This window comes from Lissotriton helveticus, chromosome 1_1, assembly GCF_964261635.1.
Source record: "Lissotriton helveticus chromosome 1_1, aLisHel1.1, whole genome shotgun sequence".
In the NCBI taxonomy this organism is placed as follows: domain Eukaryota; kingdom Metazoa; phylum Chordata; class Amphibia; order Caudata; family Salamandridae; genus Lissotriton; species Lissotriton helveticus.
Window position 1 is genome coordinate 641516282 of NC_136057.1, and position 15315 is coordinate 641531596.

The window sequence follows — 15315 nt, forward strand, 5'->3', positions numbered from 1 at the left end:
AAAGATGGGTCTTTTGGATATCTCCCAGCATGGGTTTCGTGCTGGTCACAGCACCGAGACCGCCCTCACTGTCGTAGTTAGCAACATCCGCTCTGAGGTAGACAGGGGGCAGACCACTCTATTGGTGCTGCTTGATCTTACTGCAGCATTTGATACCCTGTCCCCTTCAATCCTGGTAGACCGGCTGAAGGGGATAGGGGTGGGGGGGAAGTGCCCTGAGTCTCCTATCCTCCTTCCTCTGTCAGAGACAGCAAAGGTTCAAGTTCGGTAGCTTTCTATCTCCCTCTCAGGCCGTGCAATGTGGGGTCCCTCAGGGTTCCTCCCTGAGTCCTCTGTTATTCAATGCCTATGTAACCCCACTTGCCGAGGTAATAAGATCTTTTGGGTATCAAATACTGTCCTATGCAGACGATACCCAAATTATCATTTCCACCACCTCTCCGACCAAAGAGGCTGCCTGCAAATTTCGAACGTGCATGGAAGCAGTCTCGCAATGGATGGTGCGTAACTACCTAAAGTTCAACGGGGAAAAGACGGAGGTCCTAATCTTTGGAGGAAACCACAACATCTGGTCGGAAGATTGGTGGCCCCCCTCTTTGGGAGACTGCCCTCAACCTACCAACTCGGAACCTTGGCGTCCTTATAGATTCTGCCCTCTCCTTTGACCTTCAGGTAAGCAGAACAGCATCCACCTGCTGTAACACCATCCGGATGCTGAAAAAGATCGCCCCCGACCTGTCTACCTGTCACCTGATGCCCGCAAGCAGTCAACAGTTGCCCTGGTATCTTCCAGGCTTGACTATTGCAACGCGCTTTATGGGGTCATAAATAAGAAATCTCTACCTATACATGCCAGGATTTCCTTCAAGCTCATCTGTTTGGCTCACAGAGCTATGTTTGGATCTGGTCCTGAAGGTATAAAGACTCTTGTTAGTTCCTATTCTCCCAAGAGAACCCTCCGTTCGTCCTCAAGAAATCTGCTTGCCGTGCCCAGATTTAAAAAGGCGAAATGGGGAGGAAGAGCCTTCTCTACTCTGGCCCCTAAACTGTGGAACAACCTCCCCGCTGAACTCTCCAGCCAACCCTCTTTGGTGATTTTCCGGAAGCTCCTGAAGACTTGGCTCTTTTCTCAGGCTTATTAATTCATCCTTTTCTTTTATTTTCATATACTTTGTGTGGACTGCGCCTTGATGCCCTTTGGGTTAAGTTTGCGCAATATAAATAAACGTTCATTCATTCACTCAGTCATTCATTCATTCATTCACAAGGACACAACAGTAAGGACCCCTAAATCAGAGGCCGCCGTAAAAAGTAGCAACTCTCCCCCAGACGCACGAGCCTGGCCCTCCATGTTGAAGACCATACAATCGATGGTCAATATCATGGATTACCATTCAGCAAAAATGGAACTCGAAATAGTGAACACCGTAGCCACCCATGTGGCTGAGATCCATGGCAAGATTTCTGACTTAAACAATCTCATAAGAAGGGCCCAAAATGACGTTAGAGAGCTATCCCCAAGGTGTACATGCTCTCCAACATTGGATAAACTGAGAACGTTACCATCCACTCTTGCCAGCTCGTTCAACGAACTAAAGTCCTTTTTGAGTCCCCTAACGTATATTGGGATCAACCCACCACCAGTTGAGACAGTGGAAAAAGGGGGCAGCCAAGTGCCGACACAACCCGAAACAACAATGACTAGCCACTACATACTTAGTCCTACTCCATCAGCTAAACTTTTCCCTGGCTCCTTACTGCTTTTAAACCTCGCCAAAGAGTCACAGAACCAGGTGTAGCCGCAAACCGAGAAACAAAGGGAGACATACCCAATATCGACTCCAGCAGCAGGATAGACTCAAGCCAGTTAAGCCTCAATAGCCCGCCTCAAAACACATCTCTAGTAAGTCCAACTGAAGCAGTTGGAGGCGCAAGACGCAAAAAAAGACGACAAAAAAGGAAGTCAAAGAATAAAAACTTCCCTTAACTGATTGAAAAGCTATGCCATCTTTGGAAAAGCCACTCCAAAGCCAGAATGCTACGTGGACAAATCCCCCCAATGAGGAAAGGAGGAGGGGGCCTGACACAACCAAGGAAAAATCTCCCTCAACACAAGCAGCATCAACAGCAGAAGGCCGGCATCCATTGAGGGACCATGGCGCAAGGAAAGGGCCTCCTCCCTCTCCCAATCTCCTGCCAGCCAACCCAGCTGAAGAAAATGCAAACAGAAAGACAGTTAACTCCAATCACAATGCTCAGTGTCTCCCTAACGCCTCACAATTCAATAAATTGGGCACCACCCACCCATAAAACACCAACAGCAAACCTAGCTAAAGAAATCGAGGATGAGCTGACCATAAGCAGCACAAAAGTCCAAAGGTCTCACTGTTTCTACTAATCTCCAGCTGTCTCCCAAGAGTACACCTTATGAGTTCCCTGATGCAAGAAACCACAGCATAACCCAGTTCCACCCACTTTACTGCTCAATAGGAAATGATGATATCTTCAATCGAGGCAACATCATAACCCTGCTGAAAAAGATTCCATATGTAGCCAAGTCAACACCAGCCGACATTGAATACGTTACATTTGTAAACATGAATGAAATGAATGAATGAATGAAATGAAATGAAATGAAATTAAATTGGATTTATAGAGCGCATGGCTGCCCGCGAGCGTCCCAGCGCTATAGAACAAGGGATACCAGAGACAGTGCCAGCGGTAGTCAGACAAAATATCGAAATTAAAATATCGATATACAATAATATCGATGTTTTAATATCGATGGTATAGTATATCGATGTGCCATAATATCGACAGACAGAATATCGAGATTAAGGTATGTATGTTAGTAATATCGAAATTTTGTTGTTTAGTGTTATGTATTTTATTTTGTTGTTTATATGTTTGCTAAATATGTTTAGAAATGTATGTTTGAAAATGAGTAATTTTGTTAACATTTTGCGTTTTAGTATTAGAGCGGGTTGTGGGTTTATAGGGGAATAGGGTGGGAAGTAATTTAATAATAATTAATTAATTAATATATGTTTGTAAATATTTTTAATTAATAATTAATTGGTAATTAATTGATATTAATTAGTTAATTAATTAATATATGTTTGTAAATATTTTTAATTAATAATTAATTGGTAATTAATTAATATTAATTAATTAATTAATATAATTTTGTACATATTTTAATTAATAATTAATTGGTAATTAATTAATATTAATTAGCTAATTACTTAATATAATTGTGTACATATTTTTAATTAGTAATTAATTGGTAATAATTAATTAATATTAATTAGTTAATTAATTAATATAATTTTGTACATATTTTTAATTAATAATTAATTGGTAATTAATTAATATTAATTAGTTAATTACATTAATTGGAGTAATTTTTTAATATATATCATTTTTTGTTATTGTTAATTAATTATTTGGGAAAAATTAATATTAATTAGTAAATTAAATTAATTATAGCTAATGTGCTAATATATTTACTTTATTGTTATTGTTAATTAATAATTAATTGGTAATTAAATAATGTTAATTAATTTTGGGTAAAGGAATATTTTTAGGGTTCAGGGTCAGTTTTCAGTTCTTGGGTAAAGGGGTATTTTTAGGGTTCAGGGTCAGTTTTCAGTTTTTGGGTAAAGGGGTATTTTTAGGGTTCAGGGTCAGTTTTCAGTTTTTGGGTAAAGGGGTATTTTTAGGGTTCAGGGTCAGTTTTCAGTTTTTGGGTAAAGGGGTATTTTTAGGGTTCAGGGTCAGTTTTCAGTTTTTGGGTAAACGGGTATTTTTAGGGTTCAGGGTCAGTTTTCAGTTTTTGGGTAAAGGGGTATTTTTAGGGTTCAGGGTCAGTTTTCAGTTCTTGGGTAAAGGGGTGTTTTTAGGGTTCAGGGTCAGTTTTGGGTTTTTGGGGTACAGGCGTACAGGGTAAAAATAAAATAAATTTAAATTTAATTTAAATCAATTAAATGAAATTAAAAAAAATAAAATTACATTAAATTATTAAGTTTTTAATTTATTTTAAATGTATATGTATTAGTTTTAATTTTTTAATTATGTTTTAATGTTTTTATTTAATATTTGTTAAATTATATGTATTTTAAAATTATTTTTACATTATTATTAATACATTTAAAAAAACGATATTTTTAATTTCGATATTTTTGTACTACGATATTAATTTTTCGATATTTTTGCACTTACCTTCATGAAGATATGATTCCGATATTTTTGATTTCGATATTTTTGTGTTGATATTTTTGTATGTAGATATTCTGTCTGTCGATATTATGTCATACATTCAGTGCCAGCGGCTAGGGGTCCAGGGAAAACAGGAAGGTTTTAAGGAGCTTTCGGAACTTCGGATGGCTCGGCTCCATCCGAATCCTGGGTGGATGAGAATTCCTCAAGGTCGCTGAGTTCACTGAAAAGCGGCGACCCCCAGTCCGAGTCCGCCTCACTCTCTGAACAATTGCCAGTTTGGCATGATTGGAGCGAAGCGATCTAGTGGCCTTGTACGGGCGAACAAAATGCCCTAAAATAGGGGGTCCGTTCCCCTGCAGGGACTTGTGAGCGATACATAGGGCCTTAAATTTGACCCTTTCATGAATTGGTAACCAATGGAGGGCTTTGAGTGCAGGTCTGGCCAACGATCTGCGCGAAGTACCAGTAAGGAGCCTCGCTGCCGAGTTCTGGACTTGTTGAAGAGTGTTGATTGTAGATTCAGGGGCTGCCAGGAGGAGAGCGTTACTATAATCCAGTCTTGATAAAATCAGACCCTAGATAAGTAGCCTCCTTGAGAGTTCTGGCAGTAGGGGAAGTATTTTCCGAGCAGAACGAAGTAGCCATATGCAGATGCCCGCTGTCTTTTTTGCTTGGGTCTTAAATGTCAAGTCCTGCTCCAGCCATACTCCCAGACGTTTTAGTTCATTCTTTGGGGTTGGTGCAGGCCAGATGGAATTAGGTAAGGATGTTATATGGTGGCCTAGCAACATAAGCTCTGTTTTAGTCCTATTCAATTTGAGACGCGAGACGTTCATCCAAGAATGGATTTCTGAGAGGCAGATGTGAAGATTTTCCGCGCAGAGTTTTTCTTGGGAGAGCGAGGCGACCAGTTAGGTGTCGTCGGCGTACGTGACTATTTTAATCCCAAATGGATTCACCACATCCTCGAGGGGGCCATATAATCATTGAATAAGGTAGGGCTCAGTGAGGAGCCCTGTGGGACCCCACACTCGAGGGGGGTTATCTTGGAGCGTGCTGCTCCCTCCCAAACCTGGAAGGTACGATTCTCCAAGAAAGATGTGAGCCATTTCCGCGCTGTACCTGACACTCCCAAGTTGCTCAAACGATGGATTAAGATCTTATGGTCCACCGTATCGAAAGCAGCGCTCAGATCCAGGAGGATCACCAACGTTGATCCCCCTGAATCCAAAATGCACCTTGCCTCCTCTACGACTGCTAATAAGGCAGACTTTGTTCCCTGCCCTGGGCGAAAACCAGTCTGGGAATTACGAAGCAGCTTATTCCTTTCTAAGAAAGAAGAAAGCTGCTGGTTGGCTATTTTTTCCGCCATCTTACTGATGCACGGCAGCAGCGAGATTGGTCGGAAATTAGCCAACCTTGCGGGGTCGAGCTCAAGTTTTTTAAGAAGCGCTTTAACCATGGCTCGCTTCCAGCTGGGCGGGACAATTCCCTGAGTGAAGGAGGCATTGAGAAGGTCTGTGATTATTGGGGCGGTGGTGGCGGCAACCTGATTCATAATATGCATGGGGGCAGGGTCATTGGGAGAGCCACTCTTTATGGTGTGCGAAAATTTTAGGAGGTCATCCCTTGAAACCGGGGCAAACGAGTCAAGGCGAGGGCCAGAAGAAGGGGCCAAAGAAGGAGCTCAGTCAGAGGCGTGGTCGCTCTGCGGCAGAGTTTTGAGTATATTTTGAATTTTGTTTTCAAAGAAAGCGGCCAATTGATTGCACCTAGCTTCCGATGCCACTTGCACCGTCGGAGGAGTTGGTGGTTTAAGGAGATCTTTAACAATTTTAAATGTCTCTCTAGATGAATTAGAGGAGGTTCTAATTTTCTCCTCATAATAAGTGGCTTGAGCCAGTTTCCGGGATAATTTGTAGGTCCTCATGGCTGCTCTATACTCTGATTTATTGTGGGAAGCCCAATCTTTTCTCCAAGTCCGCTCGGCTTTCTTACAATTCTTCCTTAAATCTCGGAGTTCAGGGGTGTACCAAGGGGTTTTGAAAGCCCTGCTCTTCTTTTCCACTGTTTTTTTAGGCAGAATGGAGTCGAGGAAACTATTGAGCCAGTTTAAGAGGTTTAGATCCGCCTCTACGGGATCAGGATCAGACCAGGGAATTGTCTGCTCCAGTCTGTTGATCCAGCTTTCCAAAGGGAGTTTTGACCACACCATAAACACCACACCATAAACCATGGTCAACAGAGAGACTCTATAAAGGTCATCTGGAGCACACAGGACATGGCAGAAAAGGTACAACATGAAAGCAACCACTTCCTAACTTGGGGCATTATTGTAGAAAAATATCTAGAACCAGGGGTACCAGCACCCACTTAGAAAGAAAGAAGTCAGTGAGCCAGGAAATGCCAACAGCCTGCAAAAGCCAAAACCATTCTTAGTGCTGAAAAATGCCCTAGGTGCAAGACCACAGAGTAGGGAAATAGCGAGTGGATCAGAACCAATAAACCAATACACCACTCCATGAGCCAGCACTGAAAATGGCCAGCGACCAGCGTGTGTGAGTGGATGGCAAGAGCACTAAATAAGCCACAACCAGCAAAGGGACTGGTGGCAGTCCAAGGAGAGGTCACAGAACTAATAACACCAACCCTCCGATATTGTTCATGGAACATTCACGGCTTAGCCAGCAAACTCCAAGCCCTGGACCTCATCTCCTACCTTCAAACCTTTTCAGTGGTTGCCTTACAGGAGACCAGAGCTCAAGAACCGATCTCCATCCCAGGCTTCTCACATCATGTAACCCCGGCAACCAAAAAAAATCACAACTTGGACTCCGCAAAGGGGATCTTGCAATTTACCTGTCCACATCAATCAAGGTCATCACAAAGGAGCAAACAACAGACACGGACAACATCTAAATACTGCACTTAGCAATGTAGACAGGGCAAGCAGTAACCACAGGCTTCTCAGTTACATTAGTAAACCTCTACGCAACAAACTGTAAAGATCACACAGACACACTGAAGAAGCTGTGTGACAGTCTCCTCAGACTAGGGGCATCCCACCCGCAGCCCCTGATCATAGTCACAGGCGACTTTAACACTTACCTACTCGGCTCCACACCAACGAGTGAGATCACTGACAAAAAGAGGCCCAATTCTGCTCGCCAAACTTAAACATCTTGATCTACGGGCCCTGAGTGGCTGTTTACAAGACGATTCTCGACCCCCCATGTCTTTTCACTCCACCAGCGGAAATTCCCTGTTGTACTACACTTTCGGTTCCTTGCCCCTACTACAGCAAGTACGCCCTTTCAAATTGGGGGAAGATCGAAGAGTGACCATCTGCCACAGGAGCTGGAACATTTCCTTGAGGTGACCGAGAACACACCCACTGCAGGGATCAACCTACCTCCACGACCTAAGGAGGGTAAAATGTGCAGCAACAAACATAGACTCTCCGGAACAGGAAGCTGAAAACCACTTAAAGCAGGCTCACAGCGATACAAACTCTCCGAAAAGCAACTGGGAAACATTTACAATATCCTTCCCAAAACAAAATGCCTCAAAAGTCAACCCCCACATAGCTCATACATCAACAAGCCATCCAGCACATTCTCAAAACATGTACATGCGCAGAGATAAAAAAAAACACTTAAAAGGTAGGTCAACAGAGCCCTGAGAGCAGTACAGCGGCTCCCTCAAAATGAAATTGTTACACTTGATCTCAGGCACAAGAAAAAGGAGCTAAAAAGGTCCATCGGGACCAAAAAGACGGAAACTGCGGACAGCTTCTGGGTCAAGCTCATCTGGGATACAAAGCACCACAACGACAATACATTCTAGCGATCTGTTAATACCATAAAAGACCCAGCACACCACACCCAGGATCAAACCTGTCCAAAGAAGCCTGGGCCTCCTTCCTTTCCACTCATTTCAACAGCTCTTCAAATGTAGCAGATACATCGAGCCATCCAGGGGTGTCCTCAGTAGACGAGCAACGCCCCCAGATCCTCACCCATCATCTCAGAGGAGAAGAGAACCCTAGACAAGGACATGGTGAAACAACTGATAACTAAAGGCAGACTTACAGGTGCTCCTGGCCCAAAAAGAATCCCCCAGCCCATCTATAAGACAAAACAAGCAAAATGGGCCGGGTATTTGGCCCCTCTATTCACCCACGTTCTGTCAGGTGCCAAAATCCCAGATTCCTGAAAAGCGTCTACGATCTCACCAAACTTTAAGGATGGTGACAAGTCAAAACCCGAAAGCTACAGATTGATAGCCCTCACGGGGTTCACAAAAGAAAACTGGGACTCTGACAAACATCATGGCACTGACCCTGCTGCTTGAAGCTTCAAAATCAACCAACCAACCAATGTATCTATGTTACATAGATAACAAAGCGGCCTTCAACTGTGTCACACGAAATCTGCTCTGGAGCAAGCTAAAGAACTGGGATGCACCGCCAATGGTTTTAAAAGCAATTGAAAACTGATAAACGGGCACTTGGGTTAGAAAAAATCTGGGCAATTGGGCTAGCCTTTCCGGAGCCATCTCAACATCCGAGGGGCTTAAGCAGGGGTATGTTCTTGTCCAGATGCTTTTTAATCTATTCTCGGCAGACCTCTCCTCATCCTTGGCTTTGGTTAATTCTCAAGGTCTGAAACTCTGCACTATTCCCCTTTCAAACTTGCTGTATGCAGATGACTTGGTTTTGTTCAGCCGGGCCAAGGTGGGATGCAACGCCTTCTGAACACCACCCACGACTACTCACTAAAAGACAGCCTGACAATCAATACCAAGAAAACCAAAATCATGAATTACTGTAGAAGAAAGGGCAGTAAAATCAGCTGGTTCCTCAACTCCACAAGGGTCAACTCCACAAGGGTCAAAGAAGTCACTGAATACAAATATCTGGGTCAAACATTTGACAATTAAGAAAAGCTCAAACCGTACAGGGAGGAAATAACGAGAAAAGGGCTCGTCCTAGCAGCGGGTTGTCAGGGTACTTTTCAGGAACCTGAACGGGTTGTCATACATCCCCATTTTGGAAATTGCATTGTCGAAGATAGTCTCAACTCTGGCGTATGGAAGCGAAGCCCTTCTAGGGAGGGCCTCAACCACTCCGGACAATACTGCCATTGAAATCTACAGGAAATATTCAATCTACCCAGATATACCTCGGACACCCAGATAAGGATAGAAGTTGATCTAGCCAAGCGAAAGTTAGAAGCGTATCAATCATCAAATTGTGCTATTGGATCGAGTCTGCTGAATGGAACACCTTAATCACAACATCTAGCTGGAAATCAACAAACCGCACTCAGCAGCTGGAAAATATCTCAAAGACTCCATTGACCAGCTTGGGCTAGCTCAGCTATGGTCCGCAATGGACACCATTGAGTCGTTTCTAAGGAAAACCAGCAAAATCTCGAAAATAATCTCATCTTTAGAGGACAAGGCTTCTCTTGAGAACTTTGCCCATGCATGGATGTCAAGTCAAGTCAAGTCATAATTTATATAGCGCACTACATACCCAGCGGGTCTCAAGGCGCTTGAGGAAGAGGGGGGGGAGTTTACTTATCGAATATCCAGGTTTTAAGCTGTTTTCTGAAGGCTGGGTGGTTTTGAGTGAGGCGGATGGTACCAAATAGCTACACACTGTTCAAACTACAATCATATTTGGGCAAAGCCTTCAGCAGTAGGACCAAGGTAACCTTTTTAAACATCACCTTGGCGTCCTCCCTACTAACGTGCCTGCAGCACCCTGGCTAATAAATTAAACTCTGCTCTGGACTTGAATCCCTGGCTTACTCACAGAACTCATCTCCAGTAACTATTTGAACAGGTTTTCCACTTTGAAGACAGCACTTTCTCCACCCAGACAACATGAATCCTGTCTTAGGTAGAGCTAATTGCCAAACTTCTCATATATGTAAAGTAACCTCTTGCTTACTTGCACAAAATAGGACTCTTATAGCCGGGACACTGACTTACGAACATTGAGACCTTTCCACCGCCACACACCAAAAAGTTTTTATTGTTTCATGAATTGTTTTACTCACTGTATTTAATATTGTAACGATTTTTATTAATTTAACAATAAAGGGCCTAATATAACAAGAAAATGGTGCAGCACTGCACCGCAAACCATTTAGCTGCACCGTGCTGCGTGATTTTTAAAGCACAGGGATGTGTTGTATTAACAACAATACGACGCATCCCTGTGCTTTCCCCTACGCTGGAGCACAATTGGCTGCAATGCGCCAACGCAGGCCCCTTTGCGTCATTTTGAAAGGGTGCCTGTGCTGCGGGGATGATTGTTTTTGTGCAGGAAGAGACACCTTCCAGCACAAAAACAATAATAAACAATAATAAATGGCTTTTTTCTATTTCTATGTGTGCTGCAGAATGCAGCTCGCATTGAAAGAGGTAAAAAAGAGGAGAAATAAAAGTATTTCTCCTCGTTGTGCCATTTCTACGCCCGCCCATTGTGCCACTGGTGGGTCAAAAAAGGGACCCACTGGTGACGCAATGGCCTTTTTAAATAAGCCCCAACGCTTTTTACTTACTTACTTAGATATATGCACTTTGTGTGGAAGTGGATGAACGAGTGATTGCGTGCAGTAATAAGATGAGTTGTGGGGGAAAGCCATGGATGATAGATGAGTTTTGATTTTGTTGATGGCAGAGTGGACTAGGCAGTGGGGGGTGTGCATGCATGTGTCTGTGTGCGCACCAGTGACGGCTGGCTGGGAATAGAGGTGGGGGTGGGACAAATTTTTTTTTTAAAACACCTTTTCACAGCCTCTCTCTCTCCTCAGCTTTCGTCCCTTCTCACAGCCGCCTTCTCCTCCGCTTCAGTCCCGGAAGCACACAGGCTCCTCTAAGCCAATTGCAACACTGCAATGCAGCGCTGTGATGGGTCTGAGCACCCTGGTTCGCGCTCAGGCGGGGACAGGGAGCCTGTGCATGTTTCCCACCAGGCTATGTATTACAGCCAGGTGGGAACATGCAAAGTGCGCATGACTGTTTGTCCAGACCAAGATGGCCGACCAACCCGTCATGCGCGCTTAGAGTGTGCCACCGCTCCTCCCCCTGAGACCCCAGCCCCACCCTGCCCTAACCCAGCCCCATAGCAAAAAATAAAATGATAATAACGAGATTATTCTCATTTTATTTTTCCTATTCTGAGAGCAGTGGGGCGACGCTCCTCTGCCTTAGTGGAGTGTAGCCACCCTTTTGTGTACGTGTGCTTGTGTGTGAAAAATTTAAATATAAACATGGAGAACTGCATGAGGGGCCGCCATACAATGTATGGTATTTGTTAGGGTTGGGTTGTGGCTGTGATGTGGGAAATGCGAGAAGGGAGACGGACAGGGAAGGTGTGCATTGGGAAACTGCATATTTTGATTTATTTCACGTACTGAATAATGGAATGGGTGACATTGAGGGAAGTCTGTAATGAATGAAAGATGCTGGGTATGAATAGGTGAAGCTGAGGGCCTTGTGCAATGGCAAGGAAACTAATCTGCATTTCAAGTTTGGTCATTTTATTATAAATCTTTAACATAAATCCTGAACAGGGATAGTGGTTTATGTGTTATTCTTCTGCCCTTAGACTCCGCCTTAACTATGAATTTCGTAAAGATCACTCTGGTGTGGATAGTACTCCAGTGTCTCTTTATTCTGCACTTATGCGCCAACCACATTTACACCTTTTTCAACCAGTGATTGATAGCTCGCGGTAGAAAAGCCAGCCGCCGTTACCCCTTAGAGAGTGTTTATTCTGTAAAAATGATGGGTTGGTAACCGAGATATTTTGTAAAAAATGTTCTGTACACTTCTGCCTGCGGTGCCTCTGACCACACCTGCAGAGAGCTGGGTATCACGGGCTGTAGTAAAATATCCTTCTATTTATGCAGAAGTATTTCTGCTTTGGCGTGAAGAAAAGAAAAGGGGAAGTTGATGAGAAGTTGCAGACCTTCGCAGCCTAGCAGGACGGCTCGAGTTAGCTAATGGGCTGTGAGCTGAGCTGAGTCGCAGAGAGCGCAGAGCCATCCTCTGAACTTTCTCCAGGAGCCCCTGTGCCTCCCAGAGCCGCCTGCAGCTGCTGCTGTCCAGCACATAGTGCGCCTCTGTCTGCCTGGGCCCTCTGCTGCGAGGCAGGCACCCGGCGCGAGGCGGCCGCAGTCCCCTCCCGCCCAGCGCCACGTTACTTTCTAGTGCTGAGGAATCTTGGTCACGGCGGACTACATGACGAAGAGTGCAGTGAGGGCAAGAAAGCGCGCCCACGAAATGGACTTCAAAAATATGTCTGGCTATTTAACAAAAAAACAAAACAAAAAAATACGTCTGGCCCGCTCTTGCCGCTCGGGATGGGCAGTATACTCTTCAAAAATATCAGCACGTTGCATGATGTACAGGTTTCTCTGAAGTAATTAATAACAACCTGTCACGTTTGTTCCCCTCCATTAATTCAGACTCGACTATGTAGTCAGGCGTCGCCCACTATGGAAACAAAACGGCCGTGCACCCTGGCGTGGCGGCGCATGCGTCACAGAGCGGCTGCCAGACAGTGGGGGGGTGTCTGCAGGAAAGTGAGGTGATGGGAGGAAAGTTCTGGCTGTGGAAAGGATAGCAATGCACAGGCTCACCATTGATTTCGCCTTGGGTTTTGGGTGATCTTTTGGCGCGTTTCTTGAAGAAGCTGGACGCGTCGGCCTCCTTCATGAAAACCCTCTTCTTCAGACCTGGAAGGGGAGAAGGATTAGTGAGGCGGGGGCGAGGCGCGGAGTGTGCGCGCGCACGGGGGCTCAGGCCGGCGGTCGCCACTTACCTTCTTTCACCTCCGGACCAGCGGCTCTTGGGGACCGGACAGCGGCTCCTTCCCCTTCCCGGAGAACTGGAGAGAGAGGGAGAGAGCACAGCGCACATACATTAATCGGGGCTTTAGTGTTCACCTAGAGCCTCGCCTAAATACTGTATATATACTGCCTCAAATGGAATGGCTATATTCTGAGGAGCCGTCCCTTGTACCGGCTTCGGCCAGGCACTGGACCTTAGCCAGGCAAGGGAGATCTGTGCAATGTAGCATCTCTAAGGTGCTTCCCTAGAAAGGTGGTAGCTTCGAAACGCTGTAACCAGGTCTCGCCATTATGACATCGCGGTTCTGTAGAATCTTTGCCTCAGACTCCAAAGGGGAGAAGCTGAGAGAACCCGTTGTGCCTTGAATCTGTTAGGCGGAGGCTACAAACAGGGCTCAGCAGCTAGCACTTAGCCCACCGGTCTATCTTATCAACTGGTATGTATACAATTGGCTCATTGAGGCTAAAGCAACACTTTATTCTTTACAAGTACTCCAAACTAACACACACAGACCTTTAATACATACACTGGGCGGAAATTAAAATTATCCCGATAGTTCTGTTTCGATACATATAATATTCAAAGTGTGTACGGAACCTTGACGGGGTATTTCCCTTGCTGTCCTGACATTGTGCAGCGAATTGTTGGTTTCTGAATATAAGGTTCCCTTATCATCAGTATGTGCAGATCTCCATATTTAATGTTTGCTAAGCCGATCATTATAGTAATATAAACGTAACCCCGATGGAAACTCCAGGTAAAGGGCATCCATTGCAAGGATGTGTATTTGGACATTTCACAATATGTACACAAGTAACAGACGAAGGACCAGTTTTTGGTGAAAGTCACCAGAATAGTTCTCACAGTTACTTTAAATTAAGCCCCAACTCCTGGATGAAACTGGAATGAACTTAAACAGTGCTTTATAAATTCATAGACCTTATGTCGCGCAATGGTTCGAGTCGATACCATTTGCAACCAGTCAACTGCATTTTCCACCATGGTCTCAATCATGAAACCTGTATTTTACGCCAGAAATGTTATCTAGAGGCTGTATTGTTAATTCGGGAACCATAAAAATAGGGCTCTATCCGGAACTTTTGCATTTGACTAAATACTGTGTGACCCTCGGCAAATCATGTTATGTTCCTTTTGCATCTTCGTGTTTGAAACACTGAAGAAAACCACATACCTCTCATGGCCTTTAAAGGTTTAGGTTCGCCTTGCTCTCAATATGTATGCCTTACTCATCTATTCATGTAACCTGGAAGTGTCTTTGGGGGGGGGGAGTCCATACTTGCTGTTGTATTAAACATATGAGAGTGCATGTTCTTTTTGAGAGAACACATGTCGACTTCAGAGTACAAAGATAGAGGGTGCAAGGTACTCTTCTCAGGACAGTTTATCGTGCCCTAGAAAGACAATACAGTGGTATCAGCTAATAACATGCAACTAAAGGCACGCGCGTTAAAGCAGGCGTCCCATAATAGTTACGAGGATTTTCTGATCAATCAAAGCGGCAACCTTGATTCATTTTGGCTCAGCGGGTTGGCAATGCGTTTTTTGATGGTTGTCACACAATTTAAAGCCATTTTGAGATGAATAGATGCCTGCTCTCTGTATTAAACGCACTCAGGGTGCACAGCTTCATATTTAAAGCAAGTTTGTTTAGAGTATGTGTCGCCCAGTGTCCTCTTCTCTCCCCGTAGAAATACTCTTTAGAATGCACATGTCACTTACGGGCTAGAAGTGCGACGGCCGCCAGGCAGCAGAGGAAGACCACCCGAGTCCAGTTCATCTTTGCAGGGCTCCGCAGGGCTCGTCCGAACAATGGTGCACACAGTCCGGCCGGGCTCTGAGCGCAGGCTGCACATTCCTCGGGAGTAGGGCGAGAGTGGAGGGAGGGGCTGGAATGTGATGGGGGGTTTGGGAGGGGCCGGAGGCAGGCTCTCAGCCACGGCCTGCAGTCTCCAGGTGCGCGTGCGAGCACAGCATCCAAGCTCGCGCAGAGTCACAAGCCTGTTCCCGAAATGTCCAGTGACCAGCTCACTAAAGTATCGTGGTGAGGGTTGCATCCCTGGTCACTCCGTCCTGTACGTGGCATTCAATGTGAGCGTGGGACACTGCTCTCAGCGCAGGAAAGGACACGTTTACAGAATAAAACACTATTAATGTCATACTTTAATCACGTTGACTCTCCTTGGATGGTGAGATTATGTGTTT

General features: G+C 44.8%; 1 protein-coding gene across 1 annotated transcript in view; it reads right to left on the reverse strand.

The window, feature by feature from the left end:
* UCMA (upper zone of growth plate and cartilage matrix associated) overlaps positions 1-14966 on the reverse strand; it is a 78484-nt gene extending 63518 nt beyond the window's left edge. Inside the window, exons 1-3 of the mRNA XM_078654906.1 lie at positions 14833-14966; positions 13064-13129; positions 12882-12977 (exon numbers count right to left, since the gene is read on the reverse strand). Of these exons, the coding sequence (XP_078511032.1) occupies positions 12882-12977; positions 13064-13129; positions 14833-14890 (220 nt within the window). The 5' untranslated portion in view covers positions 14891-14966. The remainder of the gene's footprint in view (positions 1-12881; positions 12978-13063; positions 13130-14832) is intronic.
* Positions 14967-15315: the final 349 nt, after the last annotated feature.